The sequence below is a fragment of the Danio rerio genome, chromosome 20 (assembly GCF_052040795.2).
Source record: "Danio rerio strain M-AB ecotype USA chromosome 20, GRCz13ab, whole genome shotgun sequence".
NCBI lineage: Eukaryota > Metazoa > Chordata > Actinopteri > Cypriniformes > Danionidae > Danio > Danio rerio.
In genome coordinates this window covers 56,132,501-56,148,049 of record NC_141040.1, presented here as the reverse complement: position 1 = coordinate 56,148,049, position 15,549 = coordinate 56,132,501, and the positions used below count along the sequence as shown (strand labels likewise).

General features: G+C 41.3%; 1 protein-coding gene and 1 long non-coding RNA gene across 13 annotated transcripts in view; one reads left to right on the top strand and one right to left on the bottom strand.

Annotated features, from left to right (window-relative positions):
• The window catches only part of LOC141379469 (uncharacterized), a 171,322-nt gene that overhangs the window by 117,250 nt on the left and 38,523 nt on the right, over nucleotides 1-15,549 (bottom strand). For 5 of the 9 annotated variants that reach the window (XR_015519090.1, XR_015519087.1, XR_015519096.1 and 2 more), the window contains exon 2: nucleotides 7,584-7,911. The exons of the other annotated variants lie outside the window; for them this stretch is intronic. This is a non-coding gene — a long non-coding RNA (uncharacterized LOC141379469). The remainder of the gene's footprint in view (nucleotides 1-7,583; nucleotides 7,912-15,549) is intronic. 9 annotated transcript variants of the gene reach the window in all.
• Nucleotides 1-15,549, top strand: part of dusp10 (dual specificity phosphatase 10) — a 30,689-nt gene that overhangs the window by 1,649 nt on the left and 13,491 nt on the right. For 2 of the 4 annotated variants that reach the window (XR_015518956.1, XM_087298877.1), the window contains exon 2: nucleotides 7,612-8,411. Coding sequence is in view for 1 of the 4 variants with exons in the window: in XM_087298877.1 (XP_087155003.1) it covers nucleotides 7,667-8,411 (745 nt within the window). In the remaining 3 variants the exon portion in view is untranslated. Of the gene's footprint in view, nucleotides 1-7,611; nucleotides 8,955-13,765; nucleotides 15,131-15,549 lie in introns of those variants that run through there. The other 2 variants (XR_015518957.1, XR_015518958.1) reach the window with 2 other exon arrangements.

The following is a 15,549-nucleotide window of genomic DNA, read 5'->3' as shown; positions in this document are numbered from 1 at the left end:
CCAATCCTGGAGCAGCTTGACCTTCTCTGCTTTCAGGATCTTTGATGTGGAGGCTGAAGTATGAGCATGAGCGCTATCCTGCTGGAGAATTGTCCCTCTCCTGTGGTTTGTAATGTAATGGGCAGCACAAATGTCTTGATATCTCAGGCTGTTGATGTTGATCATCCACTCTGCAGATCTCTCGCACGCCCCCACACTGAATGTAACCCCAAACCATGATGTCTCCTTCACCAAACTTGACTGATGTCTGAGAGAATCTTGGGTCCATGCTGGTTCCAGTAGGTCTTCTGCAGTATTGGTGATGATTGGGATGCAGATCAACAGATGATTCATCAGAAAAATAAACCTTCTGACACTTTTCCAAATGATCAACTAGAAGTCAAGTTATAACTTGTAGCTCTTACAACTGGGATACAAGACAAGACTTTTGCCAGGTAGTGTAGATGCAGTCTTTAATGGATAGTTTTCTCAAAATCTATAACGTACAGTTAGGCCATATCAACACTAATACGTTTTTGCAAGAAGATCACTGGTTTAAGTCCTGGCTTCCCACTAGGGTTGTAACGGTATGAATTTTTTACGGTATGATAATCGTCTAAAACAATACCACGGTTTGACGGTTTCGCGGTATACGGTATGTTACAAATGTTACAAAATAATAGAACAGTGAAGCAAATTTGACTTTTTCCAAATAATATATTTTTAGTTACTATAAACAACACCACTTACAATGAACAAATAAAAAAAATAAGAAAATAATAAATAATGTGTCAAAGTCCAAATAAACATGGTGCAAATCCTCAGTAAAAAATAGATATAAATATTTACTATACTATAAATAGTTACATAACGAAACTAGATTCAATATGGAACATCCTTAGGTTTTATGTGCCAGCATGGATATGGTTGTCTGTGGATATGGATTTGGATATGGTTGTCTGCAATGCAGACAAACAGCTGCACCTTCATTTGCGTCTTTTGAAAACAGCAAGAGCAGCAGTTCGTCTTTGCTGTGTCACTGTTTTGTCATGTTTCTGTGCTGCTGTGCATGCAAAAGTACTTAGTATGAGAATTATTTCATGCAAAACTTTTTTTTTTGCGTTTTATTTAGCCACGCATAAATGTATGCCTATCTCTCATTCCGTGTTGTTCAAAAAGCTCATTGTTTGTCCACAAACAAAAGCGAAACCTATGCTTATTGGTTGTGATATAGCGAGTTTGAACCAATCTGGGCATGGAGGAGGGACAATGCATCAATGTATCATGTCTGATTTGTCCGGAGACACAGTGACGAGCGTTTCTTTGTCAAATCAGTGTTGTCAAATTTTGATGACGTAACCGCACTGATTCCGGAGCCTCTGAAAGTCCGAATGTTATGTGATACAGCACTGAGATTCTCTTCTTTATGCCAATCTTTGAATTGTATGAATCGGATCAGCGGATCAAAAGTGATTAAACATTTAAGAGCAATACTTATTTTTAGCCGCGGGCGGCTGTCTCGGTCTTTAAAGGTTAAAACCGTTGATATGCAATTGTTCATGGTATGATAATCGTGCACGTTCAAATCGTGGTAGACCGTCATACCGGTATATTGTTACAATCCTACTTCCCACACGTAACCCCTTTTGTGCTGTTGGGGATGTTTTGATCCACTCAGCAGGATAAGGTGATTTTGAGCTGGCTAAAAAATCTGATGCATTGCCCATTAGGTCACCCTATCGGTCCGGTTCCCATAATCATCGATTGTCGGCCACTTTTGGAGTCTAATAAGAGCCACATTATGAGTGTGATGCATATTAACCGTTGACAAGATCAGCCGCCGAAACCCCTAGCAGGGTAAAATCTGAGGGCTTTTGAGTCTTGGGCACCTTTTACATGTATAAATAAAGATTTAAAACGCTTACGTTTTGCTACGGTTACCCCTTCCATCCACAATACCCTGGAGTTTTCGAGCGCCCTGAAAATGAAGTGTTTTGGTAACGCTGAAAAGGCCGTTTGGTTTTAAAACACTGTTGCTCCGTGTTAGTGTGGATGTGGGGGGGGGGGGGGGGGGGGGGGCATTCACCTCTGTGATTGAGGCTTTTTCCTCAATATTAAGTGCGCACAGTTCAGTCTTACATCCTCTCCTTAAGTTCATACATCAGAAGTTTGATACAGTAAACAAACTCCCCAAGGATACGTCGGGTAATTCTTCAAAGGGAACAGTTTAGGCTACTGTATAACGTCATTTACATCAACTGGCTACGTTGTTTCACTTTCTTAATAAAATGAAAACATGAGGAACAGCCCTTTTTCATTTAGATATTAAGAGCTTAACAGACACAAAATATTGAGGCATCTTGTATCTACATATTTATATGATCGTCATCTTTACTGTATGAATATTTATAACAAAACAGAGCCATAACATCACTGCCTCCTTTCACTTTTATAGAAAAATATGAAACATTCCCTCTCCTTTGCTGAATATCAGGTTTAATAATCAATAATGGCCATTATAGAAGTAAAACGTACAATAAGTTGGTCACACAATACAATAAGGTTTATTAGTTAATGTTAATTAATGCATTTACTAACATGAACAAACAATGAATAATACATTTACTACAGTATTTATTAATGTTAATAAACGTTAGTTAATGAAAATACAGTAGTTCATTGTTAGTTCATGTTAACTCACGGTGCATTAACTAATGTTAACAAGCATGGATGTTAATAATGCATTAGTAAATGTTCAATTATGATTAATAAATGCTGTATATGTGTTGTTCATGATTAGTTCATGTTAGTAAACGCATTAACTTATGAACCTTATTGTAAAGTGTTCCCAATAAGTTTATACATTATAGGAAATAAAGGCAAGCATTTAGTCATGTGTGCAGAATAGGGATGCTCATTTCGGTTAATTTTGCTAACCGACAACCGCCGCTCATTAATCGGTTATTAACGGTTAACTGGTCAGATTACTATTAATTTTATATTAAACAAATTGACGTGTCTATTTTGTGTCTGACACATTAAATATTGCATAAAATACTGATTTATTTTTATTTGCTAGCATATTAATAATAGAACAATACAACAGAGCATTTTCACCCACCTGCAGTGTTTAGCACAGAAAAGCAGAATAAACTAAATAAAATAAATAGAACTGCCCTAAATTATTTTCCACTTAAATAATTAATTTATATTACAAATCGAAAATATTGACTGATTATTTTTAATAACCGGCATAGGCTGTTTTTTTTCCAGTCATATTTTTGTCTTTCGTCAAAAATAAAATAGCAGACTTCTTCAAATCGCTCGCTCCACGGAAAATATGCATATATTTAATGCCCCGCTGTTATTATTATAATCACAAAACCTTTTTACATTTTTAATAGAAATCATTATTTTAAAGATTATGTCTTGATGTGGTTTCCTTTCTCTCCATCGCGCCTCAAGTGCGCGCGCTAAGTGATGAGAAGACAACAACACGCGCATATGTTGACTTTTTGTAAACAGTTTTGTTGTTTAAATATGATATTGCATTAATGTGCATACATGCTTTATAAGCTCTAAAATAAAAGGTAAAGCCTATTTGTTGCGTTTATGGATCCAGGTCAACATCAGCGCTTTTTTGGCATCAACACGTCTGTTAAACAGCATATTCTTCTTTCATTTTGCTTCTTTGGCAAATGTGTCTGTAGGCACGGGTTATACGTTATCGTCCCGCAGGTCAAATATGTCTTGCAGTTGAACAAGGGGCCGAAAATAATCTCACTGCCTTTATGTTGACAAAGAAAACAGAGAAGAAGCGCGGTCCTCTTATGAAACGACTGAATCAGCTGGGTATCGATTGTGCAAAAGTGTTGCTGTCTGTTACAATTGTAATATTTAATACGATTGTGATATTTAAAAATTTTACATTCATACAGCTCTGGATAACTTAAAACAGCGATTAGACCTTCAGAGCAGTGTTAATGCGTCCTGAAATAAAGCGAAACGGCTATAAACTCCAGCATGATAGAGTGATTATATGCAGAGTCATACTTTATCTATAAATAAAGTATAACTATAGAAACGGTGTTCATCTTAACTGAAAGCTTCTGAGAAGGCTGTCAAACTGACACCATCCAGTGGACACAATCAGAACAGCAGTTTCTTTTATTAAAAAAATTGCAGCTCATTTTTGTACTTTACAGAATTATCCCGCGGGCCGCATTAAACCCGTTTGCTGGCCTGATCAAGCCCGCAGGCTGTACATTTGACACCCCTGATCTAAATTGATCGATGATTGGCTACTCGACTAGTAAGCGGTAGGGCTGGGCCATTTGGCAAAAAAAAAAAAATCTAGGTTTTTTTATAAAGTTTGACAGATTCAGGATTTCGATTTTTTTTTTTTTTTTTTATTGTGTTACTAGTCTTCTCAAAACATTACAACAACATGACTGAAGTAACATTCTCTTTAAAAGTAACTTGAAAAAACATCTGTTAAGGAACATTGTATTTTTAATGGCCATGTCATACAAAAATCAGTCAAGGTGTAAATAAATGTAAAATATTCATGAGTTAAATAGCGTTGCTGAAGATTTGAGTAAGAAATAGTTGTGTAAATATTGCACTTGCAGGAATACAGAGGTATTTTAGAGGTAAGTTTTGCTGAGCCTAGGAAAGATTGGCTGTCAGCTCGGCTTTCGCTTTGTCTTCTGATTGAATGACAGGTTGTAAAGCTGCTGCCTTTTTCTTCAAAAGATACAGTGGAAGAAAAGGACTGAACATGGAAACTGTAAAGCCTAATTTAACCCAATGTGTGAAGTTATGGACGTATAGCAGGAGCAAATACAAGCACCAGATGTGTGTCTAATATAAATTAATATATTTAATCTATTTTTCCTTTTTCCCCTTTTAAATACCGATCATTTGATGCGCTTTGATCCACTCTCTGTATCATGCTGCCTGATCTGTCTGGTTTTCAACTAGGTCCGCTAAATGACGTCATGGGGGGCGGGTACTTTCATTTTCGCTGCTACTGGCCCTCACCTCTACTCGTGTTCGAACCAAAAGATCGGCGCGGTTTTTCACATGGCAGGGTTTTACGTCCTTCATACATGTTGAGATCGAGTTTATCGACTTGATGAGGGAATGTCTTGACAATCCACACAGACGTGACTCAGACTAATGCAACAAGTAAAATCCTACATGACTTTACGCTTTAACAGGCAGTCAAGCAGGTCGTACACCAGAAGCGCCACGACACGGCGCGCACATGACAGTTTAAACTATCACACACCAGACGCGCACATTTGCATGATATTTAACATGAAACCAATCAGATGGCGCTCTGTGGCGTGGCTGAAATATGAACTGCCTCCTGAATCGTGGCTGGACCGCGCCGGTGTGTGTATAGAAACCTGTTTAGCCGAGAGGTTCTGGTGTGCTTCCTGCTTCATAGAGTGAACCAAAGCGCATTGGTGCCATTATAATGTATTAAATATATTTTTTTTTAAAAATCGCGATTTCTCGATTTGAAACGTAAAGCCTGATTTATACTTCTGTGTCAGGTGACCGGCGTAACTCACGGCGCATGCAACGCGCGTGGCTGTGCATTTATACTTCTGCGTGCCGTCTCTGTCGGTCTGCATTAACACTTCTGAAACGCTAGTTGGCAGTGAGGTGTAACTGTTCCTCTGTGTCGAGTTTCTTCGCTGCTTTCTTGGAACTGGTGGGACGTGCAACAACTTTAACTATGAGGTAAACACAAAACAAAACTTTTCACCCGGAGCTCCTTCACGGGACTCCACACTTGTAAACAATTGCTTGCGCCATTCGCGCGGCTCTCGGTCCCGCCCAGACTCGTCAGCTCTACCAAGCCGACCAATCACAGAGCTTACGCTACGCGTCGTTGCGACATGTAGTTACATTTTTTGAGAGGTGCACGTCAGTGATGGCGACGGCCACGACGAAGGGCTATGCGTCAGCGCCGTAGCATACGCCGGTGTTTGACGCAGAAGTATAAATCAGCCTTAAACCTAAAACGTAAATTTGAATTAGTCGAAAAAAATAAAAATAAAAATCGCCTAGTAAGCGGGGCTTTATTCGCAATATTGCCTTTTACACTTTTCCCCATTTAAAACTATGCGAGTGACATGTCTTGTGTATTCTTTAGTAGGGATGTAACGGTATTGTAAATACCGTCATACCGCAATATTAATTTTTTTCGATATTACCGAAGTCGCATGACTCGGTAAAACTATAGGTCTTCTGAGAAAATTTGCTTAGGCGAATGAAGCGAACGGGAGGTAGCGAAAACTACAATACCCATCAGCCCCTGCTTGACCATCATCCCTTGCGGTCTGTTGTCGCTACAGATCCAGTAATGCGGAAATGGAGTGTGCTGCTAGAAGCGGGGATGAAAAGAGCTCTCGAGCGCCGAAAACGGAGCGTTTCGAAATGTGTGGATAATGTCTCAGTGTGGATAATGGAAAACGGAGACATCTGAAAACTGAGTCGGGGCTGCAGACATTCGCCTCTCTGATTGGTGCTTTTCCTGAATATTAAGTAGCCTAACACGCACAGTTCAGTCCTGCATCATCTCCTTGTAAGTTCAGACTTCGCAAGTTTGATCAAGGCTGCAGTCTCTTCTTCTCAGTTTGATATGGAAAAGCAGATTATACCGAGGACACGGGTAAATCTTCAAAGGGAACAGTGTACTTTATAACTTCATTCACATCACCCTGGCTTCGTTGTTTCACTTTATTAACAATAAAATGTAAACATGATTTAAGGAACTGCCTATTTTCATTTTAATATTAGCAACTTAGACAGCAGACATGTTGAGGCGTCGTGCTGCATATATGAGAGTCATCTTCACTGTGAGGATATTTATAACAAAACGGAGCCGATAACAACTGCCTCCTTTCAATTTCAGTGAAAATACGAAACACAGCCTCTCTTTTGCTGAGTATCTGTTTTAATAATCGATAATGGCCATTTTAAAAGTATAACATACAATAAGTTTATACATTATAGGAAATAAAGGCAAGCGATCAGTCAATATACAGAATGTACGTGGTTACATTAATCATTAACTTATCTTTGCGCTCAGCCAAAACACGTTACCTGAGAACAAGTAATAGATTCCAATGACCAAAGTCAGGGAATATGTCGTTAGATAAAGACAACAAGATGAATGAAATATCCCGTTTAATAATTAAATATAGTGAGATTAGATCCAGCGGGAGATGCTTGATGAGAAGTCCGACTAGCAGAGCTCTCATCTGTGTAGATGGGCGAGTGTGATTAAATGTTGAATGTGATGAGTTTTCAACAATACTAAATTGAAACTTTATTATTTTTACATGGTTTAATAATTTTTTGTTATTAAAATTGAAGTTCCTGTTTCAAAGCTTACAGATAGATGGCTAATTTGTATGTCATTGACACTTTTGGCACTTTTTTGGAGTATTTTCATAAGTTTTGTTTTTTCCTGTAAATGATTCAATAAATACCGTACCGTGACATTCATACCGAGGTATTACCGTACCGTGAAATTCTGATACCGTTACATCCCTATTCTTTAGTCTTTGGTGTAGCGTACTCACTGTTCGATGACTCTGTTGTGTTTTCCAGTGCTCGTCAGGACGTCTGAGTTCTCCGTGCTGTGCCAGCCCTCTGTGGTCTCTCCATGCCTCCGTCTCCTCTAGACGACAGAATTGTGGTGGCGCTGCCAAGGCCTATCCGACCTCAGGAACTCCGACTTCGCCTGGACACCAGCTACCTGGAAACCACCGTCGGCAAGACCACGGTAATCAGCAGCACCACCGTGGTGAAAATCCAGGCCGCCACGCTTTCGTATATGCCCTCGTCCAGCGGCTCCACACGCTCGCTGACGTGTGGATGCAGCAGTGCCAGCTGTTGCACCGTGACCACCTATGAAAAAGACGGCCAGGTCAGCGCCAGCAGCCCCAATTTACACTCTGGATCGGGATATGGCGTCCAGCAGGGGAGTGTGCACGGCAGTGCACCCAGCCTCACCTCCAGCCTGACCCGGGGCGGCATGCGGGTCATCCACCCTAATGAGCTGGCTAAAAAGCTGACGCATTGTCCATTAGGTCACCCGATCGGTCCGGTTCCCGTTATTATCGATTGTCGGCCGTTTTTGGAGTTCAATAAGAGCCACATTAGGGGTGCGATGCATATTAACTGCTCTGACAAGATCAGCCGCCGGCGCCTCCAGCAGGGTAAAATCACCGTCCTGGACCTGATCTCCTGCCGGCAGAGCAAGGACTCGTTTAAAGGGATTTTTTCTAAAGAGCTGGTGGTGTATGATGAGAGCACAGTGGACCCGGGACGGTTGACACCGTCTCAGCCGCTGCATGTGGTTTTGGAGTCACTACGTAGGGAAGGAAAAGACCCCATCGTTCTGAAAGGTAGGCAGATGTTTCTCTTAAATCATTATTAAAGCACTTAGCCCTTGCGCTCACCTCTACCTCTTGGAGACTGAGGTCTAACACTAACACGTTTTAGTTTTAATATGGCATTTTAGTATGAAAATGATTCACGTCCACACTGGAGTTTCACCTACTGTTTCTGAAAAAATCTCCATCCACACTATATACATGGTCGTGCCGAACTGAGTCTGGTTCTCTCAAGGTTTTTTGTCTTCATTCTCCTATCAGGTGAAGTTTTTTTTCCCTCTCCGCTGTCGCCACTGGCTCGCATGGTTCAGGATTGGTAGAGCTACGCATCGATGAATTTGCTCTTCAGTGTTTGAACTCTCAGTAATGATTTTAAATCACACTGAACTGAGCTAAACTGAACTGAACTGAACTTAAACACTGACAACTGAACTACACTGTTCCAGTTACTATGAGCATTTATGTGAAGCTGCTTTGACACAATCTACATTGTAAAAGCGCTATACAAATAAAGCTGAATTGAATTGAAACTATACCTCTGAAAACACACATCACGTGACCACACACACACTCTGTCATGCGCTGCAGCGGGTCTGAGTCCACTACATCCTTTTAGAGGTGCATCCAGCTCTGTGAGCTCAAACTCCTCCAGAAACTTAACCTAGATGACGGAGGCTTTCAGTGGTGCTTCTGACTGAGCCCAGCCCAGTTTGATGAACTGTTGTCGGTGAAGGCTGGAGGATTTCCCTCGAAACACCGACAACAGGTTCTACGTCACAATCACACCCCCACAAGAGCAAGCTTCTGATTGGTTAACGCGGCGCGAATGTACGCTGAAGTTCAGATTTTCGAAATCGAAAGATTCAGGCGAAACGCTCGTTAAGCGCGTCAAACGCGCAAAACGCTCAATTCGCCCCCGCCATTCGCGCAATTTGTGTCATTCGCGCCGCAGGATGTCCATTCGCGCGTTTGCATTGACTTAACATGTAAATCACTCCCGCTTGACGCGTCTGGTGTGAAAGCAGCATTACACAAAACTAGTTTTCAGATTCAGTTTGATTTATTTCTGTATAGTTTTTTTTTATTACTAAAATCTGCTTCAATTCCATGTCAACAGCTCCTTTAAAAATATTATTCCCAGGAAACGACATGACAATTTGTTCAATACTTATTTCCCCCACTGTGTGATAGGAGATGTAGTGGTGCAGTAGTAGAGAGCACTGGAGTGTGTTGCTCGTGTGTGTCCTGCAGGCCTGTCCAGCTGGCAGCTCAGAGTTGCTCTGTTCAGCCGAGCACTCGCTGTGACGGCCATGTGCTCTGATGAACAACCCAGCTAAAGGCCTGTCACAAAATAAAGAATTTTTGATGTGCAATATATTGTCACAGGAATGATTGCGCCTAGTGATATTATTGTCATTTTAAAGGGGACCTATTATCTCTCTGTTTACAAGATGTAAAATAAGTATCTGATGGCCCTAGAGTGTGTGTGTGTTTGTGTGAAGTTTCAGCTTAAAATACCACATAATTAGTCGCTTTGGACCTGACCCTGTACCATTTTGGTCGCTTTAAATTCAAATGAGATTGTGCTCTTTTTTAAAGAGGGCGGAGCTATGCAGCAGACTTAAAATTCTAATGGCGGATGACTGCTTCTCACTCAGGGCTGTTTATGCTCATAGATATATACATTAGATGCCGCCTACCCTGTTGTTGTCTATTGGAAGGAATGCATCAAAACAGCTGCCATTTTGGAACAGGGTAGCGCTCCTTTGAAATAAATGCAGGACCAAGGTACAGTGGAGGACTGTGGTCATCCAAACCAGAGATATACACATGTCTATGATCGGGAGTTTTCCTGGATGTTAGTATGCAATTTTTTTTTTTAATTACGAAAATTATAATTTTACATCACTTTTCTACATTGATGGATCAGTGACCGCACGGGCATTCCTGACAAAAAGCTTGTGTTTGTGTGTACAGAAATGTACTATTCACCCTCCCTGTTAAACTTGATCTAATCATGTCCTGAAACACACCTCCTCTCCTGCTTTCACTTCTCATACTGACGGAGGGAGCGATTCGTTTGTGAATGAATCCACCGAACGACTCTTTCACTAACGTTAGCTGACAATAATACAAGTTTCTGGCAGCGCAGCATCTCGTTGTCATATTTCTTTTGCATTGTTTGCTCAGGTTATTCAACAAAACTAGCATAAGCCGAGTGTTTAGTGCGAGTTGGAGCAGCTTTGCCTTATGGTGAATGCAGTAAGTGACTGTATTATCATCAATAATGTTACCTGATTAGCACAAAAGTTCAGAACATACAAAAACGTAAAACTTAATATTACCTATGAAATGTTCTGCCTTTGTGCTTTGTTTTCTTTGTTTGCTCGTTACTACACCCGTAGACAGCGATAAAGTCCCGCATCTTCACGTAATAACACTGTCTTGACTAGTGCGGTTGAATGATATTTGTCCTGGGAGCACTGTACCAATGTGGCGGCGCTATTGACGCATGCTCAGGGTCCCTATGCGATATCTAGTGTATATATCTATGGTTTATGCTGATGAGGGAGAGTCTGCAGAAACACTATGATTGACATTTTCCCTTTGTACGTGTCATCAAAGGGGGAAACCCCGCCCACTAGTGACCATCTCTCCCTCATTATCATAAACAGCCCTGAGTAAGAAGCAGCCATCCGCCATTAGAGTTCTTAAGCGTACTTGCGTCCGTTCAGCGGTTTTATAGTATATATTGTGAAAAGGGGAAAAACGATAAATCATTGCATGAATGCTGTAATTTTTAAATAATTTCTATTAAAATGAGCGAAGGTCATGTGACCATCAGGAAAAATGCAGCATCTAATTTCTCAGAGGATGCATTCTGTTTTCTCGCGGTCTCTCGAGTTAACCGAGGTAACCTGGCAAGAATGGTCTCCACAAGAATGCAAGTCCGTTCTCAGCGTTCTTGCAATTGAGAACTTGAATTTAAAGGGATAGTCACCAAAACGCCACCATTTGGATGAAAGCCTCAAAGGGCCAAATTGAAAGAGTTCAGCAGGGTTCAGATGCTGAAGTTGTACACGAGGTCTTGATCTTTCAGTAGGGTTCAGAAATGATGAAAAGATCTAGTTTTGCTGCCAATTGACTGTTTGTAATTCAGAATGGCAGACCTTCATCTGATACACCACATGCTGTTTGTTCTGAATCCATGTGGACGTTTGGCAGAGCTAAAACATCTATAACGAAGCGTTTTAAACTGCTTGAACAAAACCATATCAGTAAAATGGTCAGATTTGCAAGTCTCCTGTGCTGAAGTTTTGGACTTGTTTTTGAAATGCTTTTGTGATTACTGCCTTTCAGATAGACTTGGTAGTTGAAGGCAAAATCTTTAGACCTGAAATTTTTCTTCATTCATTCATTTTGTTTTCGGCTTAGTCCCTTTATTAATCTGGGGTCGCCACAGCGGAATGAACCGCCAACTTATCCAGTATATGTTTTACACAGCGGATGCCCTTCCAGCCGTAACAATCATACAGTACACTCTTGCATTTATACTTACACTACGGACAATTTAGTTTATTCAATTCACCTATATCGCATGTCCTTGGACTGTGATGGAAACCGCTCCAGAGGAAACCCATGCCAACATGGGGATAACATGCAAACTCCACACAGAAATGCCAACTGACCCAGCCGGGGCTTAAACGAGATCTGGAAAATAAAATAAACCGTCTGAAACTGAACTCTAGAACTGAGACTCATATCCGTGATCCAGCATCTACATTTAATCATGTTAAAGAGCTTTAATATGTGATCATTAGATTATAAACCTTACCATATGGCTGGAGTGCAGTGAGTGCACTATTCTGTGCTTCTGATTGGCTGTATTTACATTTCTGTCGTGTTTCGTCTGGGGCAAACAGCCCAATTACTCATCACTGCAAATCTCGTCATGTAGCGTGTTGTTAGGACTCGGGGTTACAATGTAACCTGCTCAACTAATGTTTACATTTCTAATATTTATATAATTAGCTAATTAATAACCACCTCATGTGGAACTCTGAATCTGAATCTCACTTCAGAGTCTGCTACTGTCCACCAGAGGTCGCATTTTGGTAGCGAGCGCATGCTTTAAGAGCTTTTCTGAATGAATGAAATATGCTGTTTTCCACTATCTGGCAACCCGGGTTGCTGAAATATAACTGGCTAAACTGGCAGTGGGCGGGTTAAATGACCAAAACAAAGACCACTGTTCCGGCACGTAATTCACATTTACACACACAAGCAGTATATCAGACTTAAGCATTGTTTTTCAGATAATGAATGTTCACTGAGCATGTTTCTGAAATATCTGCAAAAATATGATGGTATTTTAAGCTTTAGAAGAGTCAAAAACGTACAAACAGCATCTTCAATTTCTAAGTAATTATTGATATTATATGTGTGCATGTGTATATAGTGTATAACTGAACATAGAGCAGTCTGGGGCTTCTTTTGGGGCTTCTCCACGCTGTAACTCTCCTGGATGGTGGACTCATAAAAGTTTTATGTAGTTATATAAGAGTTTTATATCAGAGATGCATGTTTCACATTGTCCACAGCCCAAGATTTTCACTTTTGGTAACATTGAAACTGGTGTTTGGCATTGGTACAAGTGACCAAAGGTTTGGCTATAGCAGCTGGCCATGTATAATGATCCTGTAGAGCTCCAGACGAACAGTTTTGGTGGAAACAAGAGAGCTGAGCTGCACATTTAATTCTGCAGCTGAGTTGGACATCTGTGGTTTTAACTGTTTTTGTGGAATTACTGAAGATTGGCCACCGGGGTGCTCAAATTTAGCCTCCAGCACTGAATGTCATTATTTGCTTTCGAGTTGATTGAGTTGTGTTGGAGTTTGTGTTTTACTGTGAGCGGTACACGTGTTTTTTTTTTTTTTTGTTTTTTTTTTTAAAGAGTGAGAGTTGAAGGTGTTTTCCTGTAGAGATCTGCATGGGACTAAATTTTGAATCCCGCTCCCGCCCGCACCCGCCAGGTTTTAGCCCGAACCCAACCGCTCCCGCTTACATTCAGCATTTGTTGTCCTGCTGCCGACCCGCCCCGTTTTCTACCCGCTGCGCCCAATCCCGCTAAAGAGCGGGGGAGAACGAAACCGAAAACCACCCAGCTATACAGAGTCCAGACAGCCTATAACAAGCTGTCTGTATAAACACACACACACATAAGCACCAAGCGCACACACACACAGACAAAGCTCTCTCTCTCTCTCTCACATTCGCGCGCGCACTAACACACACACACAAACACACACACACACACACACACACACACACACACACACACACACACACACACACACACACACAAGCACCAAGCACACACACGCAAAGCTCTCTCTCTCATTCGCGCGTGCGCACACACACACATACATACACACACAGCAACAAATGGCTAAACACAGCATCGCGCTATTTCATTTACACACATACATACGCGTTCTCGCTCGGGAGTCGGGAACGATATTGCGCTTCCGCGCTTTAAACGGAAATTTATTGCAGATTAAGCAATTTAATGCAGACCTCTATTTTCCTGTGTTAATGTAATGAATGATGGAGGAGTCAGCACCGTCAACTACAGTGTGTGTGCACATGTGTCTGGGTACATGTGAATGTTTGTGTATTTATTAGTGATGGGCTGTTATCGGCGTTAACGTGCTGCGTTAACGCAAGACTCCTATCAGGTGATAAAGAAAATATCGCCGTTAATCTATTCTAAAAATTGGGTTGGAAGCTGGGACTATTCTACGCAAGTTATGATGACTTTCATCTTAATATTTTAGCGCGGATGTTTACCTGACCGGTGAGTCGTCTGACAAAAAAGTGCCCTTCTGAATCAAATCAGCAGGATGCCCTTCTGGATCTTTCACTTCGAAGACACTACTGACTACGCTTACGTGGACATCTGTAGTTTAGTTATTTGCCTTAATAGACAATAATATAATGAAGGTGTTTACCTGAAGTGCTTTATGTAAGAGTTGTATGTAATTTTCGGTGACTTTATCTACAGTTCGGCAGTTTCACATTCACTTATGAACATTTCATTCATGCCCCCGTGACAAACTGGAGTGTAAAGCCTGATTTATACTTCTGCGTCAGGTGACCGGCGTAACCCACGGCGCATGCAACGCGCGCAGCTGTGCATTTATACTTCTGCTGCTGTCTCTGTTGGTCTGCATTAACACTTCCGAAACGCTAGTTGGCAGTGAGGTGTATATGTTCCTCTGTGTCGAGTTTCTTCGCTGCTTTTTTGCTTTTCCTGAACACTTCCGGGATGTACAAGTGGCTCAAACTCGCTCATTTTGAGGCAGGAACCGGCGGACGTGCAACAACTTTAACTATGAGGTAAACACAAAACAAAACTTTACATCCGGAGCTCCTTCACGGGACTCCACACTTGTAAACAATCGCTCGCGCCAGTGGCATGGCTCTCGGTCCCGCCCAGACTCTTCAGCGCTACCAAGCCGACCAATCACAGAGCTTGCGCTACGCGTTGTTGCGACATGTAGTTACATTTTTTGAGAGGTGCACGTCAGCGACGCCGACGGCCACGGCGATGGGCTATGCGTCAGCGCTGTAGCATACACCAGCGTTTGACGCAGAAGTATAAATCAGCCTTTAGACGCAAATAAGGAGTAAGGACTGGTGAGAGTGTAATGGAATTTAATAACGCATAGAAAATGAAAAGAAAAAACGTACACATTTCGCATCGTGTGTGTGTGTGTGTGTGTGTGTGTGTGTGTGTGTGTGCGGTTCTTTACTGACAGCCGTGTGTATTGATCTTGTGGGAAAATATGGTGAAAAGTCCTACATGACGGTAATAGTTTGATTGCGGTGTTCAATAATGCCACTAATATCTGCATACTCCACATGTCTTAATTCCATTTCTGTTTAGTTCAGTTCTGACTTTAGTCGGATTAAGGTGATCAAAAATGGCTGTTTTGAGCTGATGTAGGCCCACAGTTCAGCATTCATGTTTAACTGAATAAACAGTGAGTAAACACAAGCACATCTTATTGAACATTGTTTATTTTCATCGCCAATGATCACAGTAGAACAGTTTCTCAAGCAGTTTGTGATGCATTTTAGAAACAGG